Source organism: Copadichromis virginalis, linkage group LG3 (genome assembly GCF_057382275.1).
Source record: "Copadichromis virginalis isolate Kocher_CV1m ecotype Utaka linkage group LG3, C_Virginalis_male_GT1.1, whole genome shotgun sequence".
In the NCBI taxonomy this organism is placed as follows: Eukaryota; Metazoa; Chordata; class Actinopteri; order Cichliformes; family Cichlidae; genus Copadichromis; species Copadichromis virginalis.
In genome coordinates, this window is record NC_140620.1 from 20,726,437 (window position 1) to 20,743,339 (window position 16,903).

Sequence of the window (16,903 nt, forward strand, 5' to 3'; positions counted from 1 at the left end):
GCAGCCGCGGAGCAGAAGCCAGGGGGGGTTGCAGTGACGTGCCCGTCTGGCAAAGCTGGGTTGCAGTCAGCTGTGCCAGAGTGACCGAGCCCCAGGCTGAGAGGCCGAGGACACCCGACCCCCGAAGAGGCCCGAGCGAGCCCCAGGCTCCAGGCCCCGACAAGCAGCCACCAGGAGTGAGCCGGTGTGTACCTGGACGCTCACCCCCGGACACAAAGAACCACCAACGCAGCCATGTCTGAGGGCGTCTGCAGGGGAAGATCAAATAAATTGATCCTAAGAGGCGGATTTTCATCATATACTGTGTGTCTTACTGGAGCTCTGTAACTAAGGGATTCTTCAAAGCATTCAGATTATTTCTAAAAATTCAAACCTGCAGATGCTTTCAGATCTGATGTTGGAGAAAAAACACCAAACATCTGCTATATAGATAATGTTTCCTCTGGATATTTCCTCAGTCCCTCTCCTTCCTTCTCAGGTCCATGGACTGTTCACAGGCCTGGGTCTTTGCTCCAGTACTTTTTAACTTGAAATTTAAGTCATGCTTTAATTCTTGTCATATTTTGTTTTGTATTCTAGCTTAAATCTCCTGGTTTGTTTGTGTGTTTACCACTGCAGCTCTGTAACTACTGTTTTGTACAAATAATCCAACTTATTTCTAAATGAAACCTGCAGATGTTTTTAGATCAGGTGTTAAAGGAACATGTTTTGGTACATTTTGTTTTATTTTGGTATTTCCTGTTTTGTCCTCTTTTCTGATGAGCTGATTAGACTCCTGGTGTTTCCTGAAACTACCTGGACTTTGGTTTGCTGATTCTTTTTTTTATTTAACCTTTGGAGTTAGTTGGATCTTTGCAACGTAACCCTTAGTAAACATTCACTATTTGTTAATTCACTCTACCTTGGAGTCTTTATTTGAATCATAATGTACAGCACAGTGTTTTGAACAAGAAATGGACCCTGAGGACTCGTGTAGAGGATGACAGAGAGGACATGATTTACACCACTCTGGTGTTCACTAACTGCTTTCTGGCATAGCTCAGCTAATGGACTCGTTACTAAACAATCTTTATACCTTGATCCTATCTGCTCACTCTGAGCAGGGATTGAATGATACGCATGATGATGTTGGCGTCTCACTAACTTTGTCCTCTCCATCTCTGTTGTGGAGATTATTAGAATAAATTGAGTCTGATGTTCATCTTTGGATCATTTTATCTAAATTAAAAACCAAATATTCTTTCATAGAGGAAGATTTCTATCATCATTATGTGTACGACAGCAACTCTGTAACTAATTATTGACAGTAGCATCCAGTTTATCTCTAAATGAAACCTGCAGTGATGTTTGAGGAACACATAAAAGAGTTATTGATAAGGACTGTTTTATTATAGTTTTTCCTGTTTTGTTATTGAAATCAATGGACAACCTGGTTGCTCAGATGAGGATATGCATCATGCACTTTCCCTCACAGATACTGACATGTTACTTTAAATAGTGTCCAGTAGATGGTAAAAATAACATCATGTGACTGGGAGTGGATTCATTAATCGCTTCTTATCTTCCTGACTGAGCACAAACCTCTGAGAACATTGAGGATTAAAATACAATTTTAAAAAGCTAATGTTAAAATGTACGATTTGCTAATGCTGACATCTTACAGCTTTCTCCGTAATTCGCACATGGAGCTTTCCTTACATTGTCCAACTCATGTGATAGAGGATTCTATGTGGATATTGTTGCAGCAAATGCATGCGTGTCTGTAAATGTCATTTTGTGTGTGCACCTAAATCCATGTCTGTACTTGGATTGCTAAATGTGTAGAGGATTTCACAAACGTGTGAGTCAAAGTAAGTAAATGTCCGTGTTTTTTACTGTCTCTGTTTTTTGTTTTTAGGCAGAAAGTCAACAAATCACTGAGTTGTTAAAAATCTTTATTTTCAGATATAGACACTGACAGTATGCTGATGATGATCTTCTCCATCTGTGCTTTACATCTGATATCTGTAGAGGAATCCACAAATGTGTAAGTTTACGTCAGGTAGTGTCCATGTTTTCTGTTACCTCTGTGATTTTTAGGCATTGTCCTTTGAATGTCAACAAATCAGTGAATTTTTAGCCCTTTTCGTTCATGTCACAGCGTCTCCTATAAACATTATTGGTAGATAATGTTTCACTGCAGGTACATGAACACAACTATCTGTATCCAACACATGTCTGCTTTACACCTTTCTAAATGTTAACTAGAGCATGATGTGTAGTCTGAGGTTTTGCAGCCACTCAATGTGTTTACTCTTTTTGACCACAAGTCAGTGGTTTGAACAGAGAGATGCACAAAACCAACTAAAGCTTTCTACCTCAGAGTCAGTGTGCAGTCAGCTACAGGAAGACACATTACATTAGCATAGTCGATATATTTAAAATGTAATTGTCAAGAAAGAGCTGCGTAACTTTCCCTCCAAGGAGGTGAGATACTCAGTGAAGACCTCACACAGGTACTGGTGTTGCATTCAGGGTCAAATGTCAGTCGTAGATTTTGTTGCTTTTAATTCTTATTCAATATTCAGTTGAAACGTGTAAAACTTTGGTTTCAAGGAAGCAGAGAAATAAACACACAAAGCTTTTTCACACAAGGTTTTTTTCTAACCACAAGTCTAAGACCCAGAGACAGAGAAAGAGGAAGAGGAGGGTTTTACTCAGTGTAACCATGAACTGATCTCAGAGCTGGTCTGATGTCATTGAGCAGCAGGATGGAGGAAACGTCTCTGCTGTGTCTGCTCTGTAAGCTCACTCTGTGTTTTTCATGCCTCTGCTGTCTTGTTGAATGTGAAACTCTGAACTAACCTGAGTTTAATTTCTCTTTAGTTCTGATCTCACTGCTGAGCTGCACCACAAACCAAGGTCAGTAACCTTCTTCTGTCACTCTGTAAACCTGACTCACTCTCTCAGGAGACTGTGGGACACATTTATTAAGAACATGGTGCAGCTAACTGCAGACAGACTCCTCCTCAGTCATTGTCGGTGTATCTAATCATGTTATTATATCAGTCTAAATGATTAGATGTCATATAAATGTGAGGTGCAAGAACGAAAGTGATAATTTCCCATCACTGAAAGTCAGCAGAAAACAACTCACAATGTGAATTCAGTCAGTGTAAAATATGTCTGATAACAATGTAATGTATGTGTCTCCTCTTGTTCCTCACAGCTCGTCTGACTGTGAGTCCCAGCAGCTCTCAGTTCTTTGAATATGACTTTGTGTCTCTGAGCTGTGAGGAGGACGACAGCTCTGCTGGATGGACTCTGAGGAGAAACACAAGCAGACGACAGAGGACTCAGTGTGGAGATGGGTGGGGAACACCAGCTGGTTCTTCATGTAACATTAGTACAATTTTACCCCAGGACAGTGGGGTTTACTGGTGTGAGTCCAGAGAGGGTCCCATCAGTAACATGGTTAAGCTGACAGTCACTGGTAAGCTGAGTGTGTGGAGTTAGTGTTGATGAAGCTGTGTGTAAATGGATGAAATGCTGTAGTTTGTCTCTGTGTTGAGGTGGATCAGTGATCCTGCAGAGTCCTGTCCTCCCTGTGATGGAGGGAGATGACGTCACTCTGCTCTGTAAAACAAAGACCACTCCCTCCAACCTCCCAGCTGCTTTCTATAAAGATGGCTCCCTCATCAGGAAGCAGCCTACAGGTCACATGACCATCCAGCATGTTTCCAGGTCTGATGAAGGCCTCTACAAGTGTGACATCAGCGGTCATGGAGAGTCTCCATCCAGCTGGATCACTGTCACAGGTGAGGAGCTTCACTCTGATTTCACCTCTTATTTCATCCACATATTCACTGAACAGGTGGGATTCTCTCTGCAGACAAACCTACAACCACACCTCCACCCACCACTACAACTATTCCCACCACTCCAGATCTGACCGCTGACTCCTCTCTACAGCTTGTATTCAGAATAGTCCTCCACCTGGTGGTTTTCTCTCCATATATCATCTCCACTCTCATCATGATGTCTTTATATCAATGCAGAGCCAGAGGTAACACTGAATCATTCACTGATAAATGAATGTGCTGATGATTAAATCCTGTCTCTTCATGAATAAACAGCCGATAGATATTCTACATTTGTTTTGTTTTTTTCAGGAATTGGCATCAGTGATTCAACCAAGCCCACTCTTCCTGAGCAGGGATTGGATAATGAGCATGATGATGTAATCACTGATGTCACCACAGAGTATCACTTCTGAATCAGAGCTCTGTTGTGTCTCTGTGAGTCTCACTAACTTTGTCCTCTCCATCTCTGATGTTGAGATTATTTGGATAAATGGACTCTGATGTTCATCTCTGGATATTTTTATGTAGATAAACAGTAAATATTCCTGCTCACAGGAGGAGATCATCATGTACTGTGTGTGTGCATCACTGCAGCTCTCTGTCACTGAAAGATGTTTTCAGCTTATTTTTACATGAAAGACATTTTCAGGTCAAATATCAGAGAAAAAGACAAAGTCACGCTACTTCCTGTTTTATTTTGGTATTTCATGTTTCCACATCCTACCTGATCACCTCACTGGAGTAGCTGGTGTCCTGATGGTTCTGACCGGAATAAAATCTACCCGTCACACACAGATGCTGTCATAGCGTTTTGGTGCCTGACTGTAAACACATGATCACATGACTCAGACTGGACTAATGCAGTTTTTGTCTTTTCACCTCTTCCTGGATCAACACAAACTGTGAATTTTTCAGTGAGCCTTGAAATTGACTCTTTCTTGTTGGTGCTTTTTTGTTATTAAAGCCACATCCTGTGAAACATTTCAAACTGCTCCAGTTGTCCGTGTCACTCTTTAGTATCTGTATGTACAGCTCATGTGGTTTGTGCTGTGATGGCCCCCTGCTCTCTTTGTCCCAACTCTTTTTGTCATAGCCTCATATGAAATGAGAGGTCCTGGGTCTGAATCAGGTGAGCCCGCACATTGTCACAGCCTGGCTCATAAGACCCACAGACAGTATGAAAGATCGACTGATTTTGGATCATTTAGTTTGTAGCTTCAATTATTTCACAGCAGTGTTTCTTGTTGTTGTTGTCATAAGTGATCAAATGTGTGCAACAGGGTGGAGCACGCATCAGCTGCAACATGCTACATCCATAGAAATATGAGTGAAAGTACAAATCAAATCGAAGCAGGACTGAAATCCTAATTTTTACTGTTCATGGCTGTCAGACATTTCTAAGTAGGTCAGGGCCAATGTTTCAGGACCACCACATGTAAATCACATTTGATTTGATAACAAATAATTTGTTATCAAATCACTGATTAATGAACATTTTATTTCAGATATTTAGAGACCCATTTAACACTGTTTCTATTAAACATTATGTGGAGATAAATACTGACTCTGTGTTTTCACTGCAGTTACATCAACACAGCTCAGCTTGTGTTGATGTGGTTTCTGTGCAACACATTCAGTTGGATTTCAGTGAGATTAGAGTTCTGACGACATGGAGAGTAAACACAAAAACTCTGTTAGTGTGAGAGCAGAAGTGATCTGATAGCAGCTCAGCTCAGCTTCTCTGCGTCTCAGAACAGAGGACGCCATCATCTATCTGCTCAATCGTGTCTACACCCACCTGGACCAGCCACGAGCACTGTGAGGGTCATATTTTTTTTGACTTCCAGTGCTTTCAACACCATCAGGCCGACCCTCCTGGGTGATAAGCTAACAGTGATGCAGGTGGATGCTTCTCTGGTGTCCTGGATTGTTGATTACCTGACAGGAAGACCACAATATAAACTACAGTCTTCTTATACTACCGACACTTTATTCACTTTTAGTCACTTACAGTTATTTATTCACCTTTCAGTCACTTTACTTTTAAAGCTGTGTCATTTTAAAAGTGTATATACTGTATATTTATTATTTGTCCTTCAACATTATACTGCTCTGTTGTTTGTTAATTGCCCCTTGGGGATAAATAAAGTCTTCTGATTCTGATTCTGATTCTGAATATGTGCGTCTCCCACAGTGTGTGTCTGACAAGGTGATTAGCAACACAGGGGCACCACAGGGGACTGTCCTCTCCCCCTTCCTCTTCACCCTCTACACCACAGACTTCAGCCACTGCACAGAGACCTGCCATCTTCAGAAGTTTTCTGATGACTCTGCGGTGGTTGGATGCATCAGCAGGGATGATGAGACAGAGTACCGGGCTGTGGTCGACTCCTTTGTCACGTGGTGTGAGCAGAATCATCTGCAGCTCAACGTGGCAAAGACCAAGGAACTGATCGTGGACTTCAGGAAGACCAGGAAACACTTGACCCCTGTTTCAATCCAGGGGGTCAGTGTTGACATTGTGGAGGACTATAAATACCTTGGAGTACACATTGACAATAAACTGGACTGGGCTAAAAACACCACAGCACTTTACAGGAAGGGCCAGAGTCGTCTCTATTTTTTGAGGTCCTTCAACATCTGCCAGAAAATGCTCAGGATTTTCTATGAGTCTGTTGTGGCCAGTGCGATCCTCTATGCTGTTGCATGCTGGGGGAGCAGGCTGAGGGTCGCAGATGCCAACAGACTTAATAAACTGATCTGTAAGGCCAGTAATGTTGTGGGGATGGAGCTGGACTCCCTCAAGGTGGTGTCGGAGAGGCGGATGCTGTCCAAGATAAAGACAATGTTGGATAACACCTCCCACCCACTCCATGACATGCTGGTCAGTCACAGGAGCTCGTTCAGTGAGAGACTGAGATTACCGAAAAGCACCACTGAACGACACAGGAAATCATTCCTGCCTGTGGCCATCTCCCTGTACAACGCATCCATCTAACACACTGTAAACACTGCAATAGTTACACCCTTTTTGCACATGCTCTCTCTCTCTCTCTCTCTCTCTCTCTCTCTCTCTCTCTATATATATATATATATATATATATATATATATATATATATATATATATATATATATTGTATATATTGTGCTATTTTTTACTTCTTTATTGTCTGTTTTTGTTACTGTTTGTACTGAAGCTCTGTAACCCACAACATTTCCCCTACAAGGATCAATAAAGTATTCTGATTCACATCTTTAGTGTTTCTTTCAGTCTGATGTTGTGCAGCCAAACATTTATTTACTATCTTTCTGACCACAAGTCAGTGGTTGAAACAGAGAGAAGCTAAAGCCCACCTCCAACTCAGACCTCACAGTTGACCTACATTCAGCTACAGGAAGACACAGCTGGTTTCTAACAATCTGCAAATGTTCTGAAAAAAATCATTGAATGTACTATCAACAGTGTTGGGTAAGTTACTTTAAAATAGTAACTTAGTTACATTACTAGTTACTTCTCTCAAAAGTAACTCAGTTACTTCAAGTTACTCGTTACTTTCAAAGTAACTAGTTACTAGGGAAAGTAACTTTGGTTTTACTCAGAGTTCTCTTGTTAATGTGTTTCTTCCATAACTTTGCCAGTCTTCTAGCTTGCTTACTTGCCACAAGTGCACTGTGCCACCTACCAATAGAAGGGAAAATATAATGTATAATGTATAATGCATATTTCCACGAGAGAAATCCCACGCCTGGACCGTCATTGACTGCTGCCATGATTCTAGCCTACGTCACAGAGTCATGTGCGCCTTTTACATCCAACACAAAAACTGCAGTCGTGGTGCTTTCGATTGTACTCAGAACTCAGAAATTCTGCCTTCTGAATAGGAAGATGTAGGTAACACCAGACTGCAGATGAGCTGCATACAGGGCTGGACTGGGACTGGGAAAATTGGCCCGGGCATTTTGACTAGAGACTGGCCCACCATTATAGGAAAAATCATAAAGCCTTTGAATGAAAACAAACACTGTTGTGACAGTGATGTACACTGTTTTGATGGTATATATGCATCAATCTATCAATCGTTTGTTGTAAGATTCAGATAATTATTTTTTAAAAGCGAGACATTTTAAATGAGAATAAGAAAGAAAAGTATTTCTTTGTGCCCCCTTTCCCTGTTAATGCCCTACCTGGCCCCCTGGCAACACTTTGCTAGACCCGCCCCTGCACAGTTACCAGCTGTCAGCTACCTAAAAAAGGATCCTGGTGTTATTTGTCTCTCAGAAACAGTTCATAACTTCCCTTCAACTCATTCATGTCACCTAAAAGGTAAACCTGTTTCTCCATCACCTGTTCAGCTCTGATGATCCAGTAAGGACATCTCCTGGTTTCATCTTCATGTTTCCCTCTCACCAGATAACCAAACCATATCATGACCAGCAGCTTTTTTGCAGCTGTGGCTCCAGCAAACATCAGCTGATAGTAGAAATTAATATTAAATAAATTCTAACAACAGCTGATCAAGCTTAAACGTGCTGCTGTTGTTTAGCGCGACATCCCCTGGTTTCCTCTTTCGGCGCAAAGTGAGCGATAAACAAACAAGAGAGCCGATCAGCTGATCATTGATCAGTTTTCATGATTGAAGTAGAAACGGGAGAGGGAGGGGGGAGAATGAGAGAAGAAGAGGCAGCTGTGCAGCAAAGACACAGAATAACTCCAGCTTTGTGCCTTTTTCATTGTAGCTGAATTACGGGACAAACTGTTCCTTTTCACCTCAATAAGAAACGCGTAATATTTTCTCTGAATACCAGACGGGACGGTTGGCAACTCTAATAACTTATGAACAAAATAAAGTTCAACATCATTAACTTCATAGCACCACCCAGCTGTATAGAAACTCCGTCATGCTAGCTAGCACGCAGTACGGAAAAAGTCAGAATAACGAAAATAAACTCCACCTAAACTTGGTTCATATCTGACCCAGAGAGACTGCAGGTCATAACTTCTTACCTGAAGTTCAGTTCACACTTGGACCGGCGGCCGCCTCGGGTCTCTTTTCCTTCTGCGTCCCTTTTCCTTCATCCACCTGCTGCCTCCACCACTTGCTAATGTTACTGAATCTGTGGAAGCTCCGCGATAGCCACCACACGAAGTAACGAGTAACGACCCTATCTAAATCCCAGTAACGACTAACGCGTTCCTGATTTTGGCATAATAACTAGTTACCGTGCTCGTTACCACAATAATAACGTAGTTACTGTAACGCGTTACTTAATAACGCGTTAGTCCCAACACTGACTATCAATAATATATTAAATAGTTGAATTTTATTTTCTTTGTGTGAAAAGAGCTTCAAACACTCCTTACAGGAGGTCGGAGGGTCAATGAAAGCATCACACAGATGCTCATGTTGCCTTCAGGTCCTGATATCAGTTGTTGTTAATCGTTACTGTTTCAGTTTGAATCTTTAACACTTTATTTTTCCAATTTTTTTCAGTCAAAGAATAAAAGTTTCTCATAATGCTTGAGGGAGAGAAAGCCACAGTCACAGGCTGGAGGAGGAAGGTTTTACTAGATGTGACTGTGAACTTATCTCAGTGTTGGTCTGATTATCAGGAAGCAGCAGGTCGGAGGAAACGTGATCTTTAGTTCTAGGAGACTGAGACACATTTATTATGGTTACAAAGCCATTTCTAATGTTTTGAGATTCAGGTGAAGGACTTCACACATTAAAGTGTTATTTTTTCAGCGTTTGTGTCAGCTTTTCACCCAGTGTTTAGTTGGGTCACATGTTTGTGGGTTTAACACAGAGAAAAGCACACTGATGCACTCATATGTAACAGTGCAGAAAGAGGAAGAAAGACTCTTATCACATGTTAGCTTTCAGGGCTGCTGCTGCACTGTCAACAGTCATACCAGCAACAACGAGTAACGACTCATCACAGTCACAGGAGGCTGTGACTCTGAGAAGAAGTGGAGGAGGAGGGAAAGCAGTCACAATAAGGCTACGTCCACTCTAATCCGACTTTGTTTGAAAATGCATCTTTTTCTCTCCATTTTGGCCTTCGTCCGTCCACACTGAGACGACGTTTTTGGTCAAGGAAATGTGAGCTTTTTGAAAACGCAGATAAATTTGAAAATAGCGTTTTCACGTCGCAGTGCGGACTGGAAAAACCGAGGCTTTCGAAAATGATGACACATTTTAGTCATATGATGCAGTCATGTGACCAATTCAACTAAGATGGCATTGTACAGCAATAGGCTGTATCCCAATTCAGGGTCTGCAGCCTTAAAGGCCGCATTTTAAGCCCGATTACGTCACAGCGACGCGACGAAGGCTGTGCCACTTCGAAGGCTGCTCGAAATGCGGCCCTCAAATGCGTCCTTCATTTCCCTGAATTTTAAGGATGTGGCGGTGTAGACTTCATTGCCCAACATATCCCAGAATGCATAGCGCGGCGGTGGGTGTGGATAATTTTGCCGGAAAAAAATGGCAGATGAGGGGCGCCCGAAGAGTACACATTTAAAAGTAAGTACTGAATATTATGTCACTTATTTGTGTGCAAATGTTTAATAACGAAGAACATTAAAACATTACTGTTGGCCACATATCGGCAAAGTTATGTGACATTAGAGACGTTTGTACTTATTTGGTTTTAAAGCCTTTACTTTAAAATATACGCCGTTCAATAGCTGAGTTTAATCTTACAGAGAATGACCAACGCTCATGTAGAAACAAACAAACAAACAAATGAACAAAAGATTCTCTCCTTCTTGTCTGTCAAACAAAGCTGTATGAAACGTTTCCAGCTGTTAGTATTATGGTTGCTAGGCAACCTGGGCAGCCCAGCGGAGACTAGACATAAAATCAGCCCTGGCTAAAATAAGCCAGGGCTGATTTTATGCCCCAGTCATGTCTGTAGTTTGATTTCATTGATGTTTGTCTGTAACATGAATCTTCTTCATATCTTTGAATTCAACAATGTCCCTACTTCCTGCTTTGGCTTTGCTTCATTATTTTCTTACAATCAGCTCACGGAGATGTTCCTGGCTCTGCTCTCTGACCACTTCATTAAACACCACAAACTCTAAACTAATCTGACACTCATTTCTCTTTAGTTCTGATCTCACTGCTGAGCTGCAACACAAACCAAAGTCAGTAACGTCATCATGTGACAGTCTGAAGTCATTACTACTGCAGCCAATGAGGAAGCAGGACCAGAATGTGTTCAAATTTATTGCTCAGATACTTCATGCATCTCTAATCTGACAGTTATGAAATATCAGTATGATAAGGATCATCTTCTTTCAGTTAATTCTGCACATATTTGTTTGTTTGTACAGCTTTAAAAGACCAACCAAAGCTTGACAGATCACTAACTTTATGATGAACCTTCAACAAAGACTGTATGAGTAGCAGTGTTAGTATAATGGATTACTTTACTTATTTACTGTAGAACTAATTACACACAGAGATGTGTTGTGTTGTAACTGTCATCAAATAACACACTGAAAAATCCTTCATATGAACACAAACTAGAATCATAATCCTGATGCTCTGTTCTGTGATTTTGTGTTTCCTTCTAGATGAGCTGAGATCACGTGAGCGCTGCAGCAAAGCACACTTAATGTTTATCTGACCTTTGTGCTGATAACTGAAAAACTATATTGTATCCCAAGTAACATAAATGTTTTCATGAATAATGTAGGAATAATAATGTATTAACTTAACTGACAGATAGATTCTGAGGAGAAACACAAGATTTGTGATCTTGTGTTGTCACTGCAGGTACATGAACACAGCTCGCTGTATGCAGCACATGTCTCCTTCAGACCTTCACAAACATTAACCAGGGCGTGACGTGTAGTCTGATGTTGTGCAGCCATTCAAGTTATTTAGTCTTTCGGACCACAAGTCAGTGGTTGGGACAGAGAGAAGCACAAAAGCAACTAAAGTTTGCACAGTTAACGTGCAGTCAACTACAGGAAGTTTGTTTGGCTCAATCTGCGATATTATTAATTAAATCAATAATTACTTTAATGCAGTCAATATAATTATTTCAAAGAGCTGAGAAAACATCCATTAAAAGAGGTCGGACAGTCAGTGAAGACATCATACAGGTACTGATTTTGCATTCAGGGTCAAATGTCAGTCGTAGATATTGTTGCTTTTAATTCTTATTCAATATTCAGTTGAAACGTGTAAAACTTTGGTTTCAAGGAAGCAGAGTGAGAAATAAACACACAAAGCTTTTTCACACAAGGTTTTTTCTAACCACAAGTCTAAGACCCAGAGACAGAGAAAGAGGAAGAGGAGGGTTTTACTCAGTGTAACCATGAACTGATCTCAGAGCTGGTTTGATATCATTGAGCAGCAGGATGGAGGAAACGTCTCTGCTGTGTCTGCTCTGTAAGCTCACTCTGTGTTTTTCATGCCTCTGCTGTCTTGTTGAATGTGAAACTCTGAACTAACCTGAGTTTAATTTCTCTTTAGTTCTGATCTCACTGCTGAGCTGCACCACAAACCAAGGTCAGTAACCTTCTTCTGTCACACTGTAAACCTGACTCACTCTCTCAGGAGACTGTGGGACACATTTATTAAGAACATGTCAGAGTTACTCTTGTTCAGTCTAAATGTTGTCATGTCTTATTTAGATCAAACACACCAAAAATTGCTTGTTGGCAATTAGTCTAATGCAAGAAACAACTGATTTATTGACCATACAATGACATCTGGTATGAGGACTTAAGTGGTTGTATAAGACTGCACTGACACTGTAGTTCTATATGTTTTCAGCTCGTCTGACTGTGAGTCCCAGCAGCTCTCAGTTCTTTAAAGGAGACTTTGTGTCTCTGAGCTGTGAGGAGGACGACAGCTCTGCTGGATGGACTCTGAGGAGAAACACAAGCAAACAACAGAGGACTCAGTGTGGAGATGGGTGGGGAAAACCAGCTGGTTCTTCCTGTAACAACAATGTTTTCCTATCAGACAGTGGAGTTTACTGGTGTGAGTCCAGAGAGGGTCCCATCAGTAACATGGTTAACCTGACAGTCGCTGGTAAGCTGAGTGTGTGGAGTTAGTGTTGATGAAGCTGTGTGTAAATGGATGAAATGCTGTAGTTTGTCTCTGTGTTGAGGTGGATCAGTGATCCTGCAGAGTCCTGTCCTCCCTGTGATGGAGGGAGATGACGTCACTCTGCTCTGTAAAACAAAGACCACTCCCTCCAACCTCCCAGCTGCTTTCTATAAAGATGGCTCCCTCATCAGGAAGCAGCCTACAGGTCACATGACCATCCAGCATGTTTCCAGGTCTGATGAAGGCCTCTACAAGTGTGACATCAGCGGTCATGGAGAGTCTCCATCCAGCTGGATCACTGTCACAGGTGAGGAGCTTCACTCTGATTTCACCTCTTATTTCATCCACATATTCACCTGAACAGGTGGGATTCTCTCTGCAGGAAAACATACAACCACACCACCACCCACCTCTACACCACCTCCCACTCCATCAACTCCGCGTCCTGACTTATTTTCACCCGAGCTTGTAGTTATCCACCTGGTGGTGTTCTGTCCATACTTTATCTCCACTCTCCTTGTCGTGTCTTTATGTCGACAGAGAACTAAAGGTAACACTTTGAATCGTTCTCTGATTAATCAATATGCAGAATTCTCTATAAATTAACAGCTGAAACACTTCTTACATTTTTGCAGGAAATAACATTCGTGTCTCAATCCTGCCAGCTCAGCCTGATCAGGGACTGGATGATCATCATGATGTCATCACTGATGTCACCACAGAGTATCACTTCTGAATCAGAGCTCTGTTGTGTCTCTGTGAGTCTCACTAACTTTGTCCTCTCCATCTCTGATGTGGAGATTATTTGAATAAATGGACTCAGATGTTCATCTCTCAAATTTTTTTCTGTAGATAACCAGTAAATATTCCTGCTCAGAGGAAAAGATCCGTCATGTACTGTGTGCACCACTGCAGCTCTGTCACTAATTATTGTACAAACCATTACATTTATTTCTGTTTCCGACCTGTCTTCCCAATGTGATGTTTGTACAATATATGTATGGTCGGTCAAATTTTCAACGCAGGTATGTGTAACATTGCATGTGACAAATAAAGGCCTGTCTGATTGATTCACTAATTGATATAATGTCCCATAATGGAGATTTCTTTTCACTGTTGTCGTGTCCACTGTGGGGACGTTTTATGAAATAATTTTACAGAAACATTACTTCAAACTTCCTTCTTTGAGAGCATCACTAGAACTTGTTGTGGAAATGTTCCCTGGAAGCAGGATTGTTGGATGATCAGTGTGGATCATGGATTCTGTCAGGTACTCCGACAGCCCAGACACATGCATGTCAGGTTATTCTGCTCATTCTCAAACCACCTTAAACCACACTATGGAAACCTGAAACCTGAAAAAGATTTCACGGAAATCTTTCCAGAGCTCATCCTGTTTTTCTGGGAATAACATAAAAACCTGCAGTAAGAAAAGTTGCTAAAAGCTAAAGTAGTTCTAATAAAGTTGTAGAGAAAACATTTTCTAGCAGACTCAGATAATTATCTTTATTCAAAGTTGACCCACCATTGCATCTCCTGATTATTTACTATCCGGCCTTTCTCAGCAAACAGTGAGCCAGGTGTTAATCCAGTGGGACAGAAAGTATGTAAAGCATAAAGACCACCGGCAGGCAGAAATATACTGCTGCCTCCATGCACAGGCCTGAGCTGAATTCTCCTGTGATGACATCCAAAGAAGATGCATAAAAAATGTTCTGCACACCTGTACTCCAGAGAATTAAGTAAATAGGGAACCATGTCAATAATCAGTTTTGCTGGTTTCCATATTTATTTATATGAATAATTAAATGATAAATGTAAAATAAATAACTTGATGCATGCTCAATCATTCAGGTAAGTAAATCTCCAAAAGTTGATTCTGTTCATCTGGACGTAGCGTTTTGTGGGAGAAACGTTTCATCACTCATCCAAGTGGCTTCTTCAGTCTCAGCTGAAGGTTTCCCCGATCATATAAACAGTACATTTGCATAATGACTGAAACCAGCCCACTGAAGGAACAATGGGCTGGGAGGTCAGTTCCTTAATCTTAATTATGCAAATTCTCATGACCATTGATTAACAACCACTGACCAAAACCCACTGATTAATGGCCATGAGTACCATTCACAGAGAGTTGGGGAATGGCTGTAAGATGGAGAAAGATGTACCCTTAGGCCCCCTCCTCTATTCAGAGGTTTAAGTGTTAAAGAGTGTCTACTGGCCTGTAGGTGTAAACAGACTGCAGAGTCCTGGCCTGTAGAGGTAGCTCTTCTGTGTTGTGCCATCCGCTTCGCCAGAGGTTGATGTATAAATCCTGACAATCCTCCTGGCACTTAACAGCGTACACTATGTTACTCTGTTTGTGTCGGGGGACCCGATCCTTGGGGTAGACCAATTTTTGGCGAAGCGTATTTTGGGGTTTAAAAGCTACAGAGACCCGGTGTTTTGAAAAAATGCATCTCAACTGCTCCGATACTCCTGACAGAAACGGGATCACTACAGGTTTTCGCTTGGGCAGCAGTTGTCCTTCTCTCCTGGATCAGCTGGAGCTTTCTTTAGGTGCCTTTCCAGCTTTGACAAAAGTCCAGCTGGGATAACCACATTTACTCAGGGCCTTCTTGATGTGATGTTCTTCTGCCTGTGTTCAGAGAGAGAATTTGCATAATTAAGATTAAGGAACTGACCTCCCAGCCCATTGTTCCTTCAGTGGGCTGGTTTCAGTCATTATGCAAATGTACTGTTTATAAGATCGGGGAAACCTGCAGTCAGCTGAGACTGAAGAAGCCACTTGGATGAGTGACGAAACGTTTCTCCCACAAAACGCTACGTACAGATGAACAGAATCAGCTTTTGGAGAGGTAAAATAAATATCTGTACATTTCCTACAGACACACCTCATTAATGCGTTTCTGCACCTAGTTTGGTCCCTGCTGTATGAACAAAGACTGATGGCGAGCTGAGTAAATGTTCTAATGTGTCATTCTTCTGGTTCAAATGTCAGTCTGAGCTACAGACACAGATAAAGCATGTTTAAAAAACTGTGAGTCTAATTTAAGCTCCGACTTTTTGTTCCTTGATCATGCTGTTAATCATTTCTGGGTGTGTTCACACTGAGTTAAGCCTTTGTCACTGTGTGTTTTCCGTGTTTCTGAGAGCAGCTTTAGGCTAGCTCTGAAAACCAGAGTTATGGACAGATGACACACACTCCCGACTTCTCAGAATGGGCTCACTGAGTGCAGCATGGTTAAGAGCTTGGAGATATCTGTTTGTATCTGTCTTGTGTGAAACTTGTATGAAAAGCATACAAGAGTGAAAACAGATATAAGATCCCTTGAAAAATTATATAAATGAAACTTGTATACTTGGATACTTATTAAAACAATATATGAAAGTAATGAGAAAGTGGCCACTTTCATGAGTAAATCATATAAGCCTTATATGATTCACTGTATGAAGTAGGCCACATCTTATGCAAGTCTTTTATAATTTTTTTTTATCTATTTCTTTTCCATATGGGCAGTTACACATCTGTTTCTGTCTTAGTCGCCTGTCTGTGTTAAACAATCTTCTATTTTCTTTGTTTCTGCACTCACTTCTCTGCTCTGTGTTGTAGTTTTTAACCATCTTTGTCTCTATTTCAATGACTCATGGAGAAATGCTGGATTCTGAATCCAATTTTACATCCTAAATTGCTCTCTAAGGATACTGAAGAGGTGATCTGCTGCCACCTGCTGGCTGCTTCAAGAAGCTACTCCTTTACACCCATCAGGAATTCTGATTAGACTTTGAATCTGTTTAATATTCTATGATCTAGGATAGCCTCTTTTCCTGATGTGACCTGAAAGACTTTTCCCCTTTAGACTACATCTGTGTCCACCTGTAGTCTAGTATAGAGGACACAGTTTACTGCCTTTTGTTTCAAGAGTCAATGAGAAGCTTGGGATGGACTACATGATACTAATAACAAATACTTTCTACAAAAAGACCAA

The 16,903-nt window shown here is 41.3% G+C and overlaps 2 protein-coding genes across 3 annotated transcripts; both read left to right on the forward strand.

Annotated features, from left to right (window-relative positions):
* The first annotated feature begins 2,565 nt into the window (after positions 1 to 2,565).
* Positions 2,566 to 4,833, forward strand: LOC146713335 (low affinity immunoglobulin gamma Fc region receptor II-like). Of its 2 annotated transcripts, XM_085446679.1 has the most exons (7): positions 2,566 to 2,781; positions 2,866 to 2,901; positions 3,209 to 3,472; positions 3,552 to 3,797; positions 3,872 to 4,045; positions 4,152 to 4,277; positions 4,588 to 4,833. In XM_085446679.1, exons 1-6 carry the CDS (start codon positions 2,733 to 2,735, stop codon positions 4,253 to 4,255), a joined length of 873 nt encoding a protein of 290 aa, XP_085302805.1. In that variant the 5' UTR covers positions 2,566 to 2,732; the 3' UTR covers positions 4,256 to 4,277; positions 4,588 to 4,833. The 2 variants fall into 2 exon arrangements, with proteins under 2 accessions (XP_085302805.1, XP_085302801.1); XM_085446675.1 differs by having other exon boundaries at positions 2,567 to 2,781; positions 4,152 to 4,833.
* A 7,347-nt stretch (positions 4,834 to 12,180) lies between these two features.
* On the forward strand, positions 12,181 to 13,945 carry LOC146713336 (Fc receptor-like protein 4). Its single transcript, XM_085447065.1, has 6 exons — positions 12,181 to 12,248; positions 12,333 to 12,368; positions 12,636 to 12,896; positions 12,976 to 13,221; positions 13,297 to 13,464; positions 13,550 to 13,945. Exons 1-6 carry the CDS (start codon positions 12,218 to 12,220, stop codon positions 13,648 to 13,650), a joined length of 843 nt encoding a protein of 280 aa, XP_085303191.1. The 5' UTR covers positions 12,181 to 12,217; the 3' UTR covers positions 13,651 to 13,945.
* Positions 13,946 to 16,903: the final 2,958 nt, after the last annotated feature.

What these genes read in the sequence shown, in the direction of transcription:
- LOC146713335 (XM_085446679.1), top strand. Translation starts at nt 2,733, where the DNA reads ATGTCATTGAGCAGCAGGATGGAGGAAACGTCTCTGCTGTGTCTGCTC. An exon ending in GTCTCTGCTGTGTCTGCTCT is followed by an intron (nt 2,782 to 2,865) that starts GTAAGCTCACTC and finishes ATTTCTCTTTAG; the next exon opens with TTCTGATCTCACTGCTGAGC. An exon ending in CAGCTGGATCACTGTCACAG is followed by an intron (nt 3,798 to 3,871) that starts GTGAGGAGCTTC and finishes TTCTCTCTGCAG; the next exon opens with ACAAACCTACAACCACACCT.
- LOC146713336 (XM_085447065.1), top strand. Translation starts at nt 12,218, where the DNA reads ATGGAGGAAACGTCTCTGCTGTGTCTGCTCT. An exon ending in GAGCTGCACCACAAACCAAG is followed by an intron (nt 12,369 to 12,635) that starts GTCAGTAACCTT and finishes ATATGTTTTCAG; the next exon opens with CTCGTCTGACTGTGAGTCCC. An exon ending in CAGCTGGATCACTGTCACAG is followed by an intron (nt 13,222 to 13,296) that starts GTGAGGAGCTTC and finishes TTCTCTCTGCAG; the next exon opens with GAAAACATACAACCACACCA.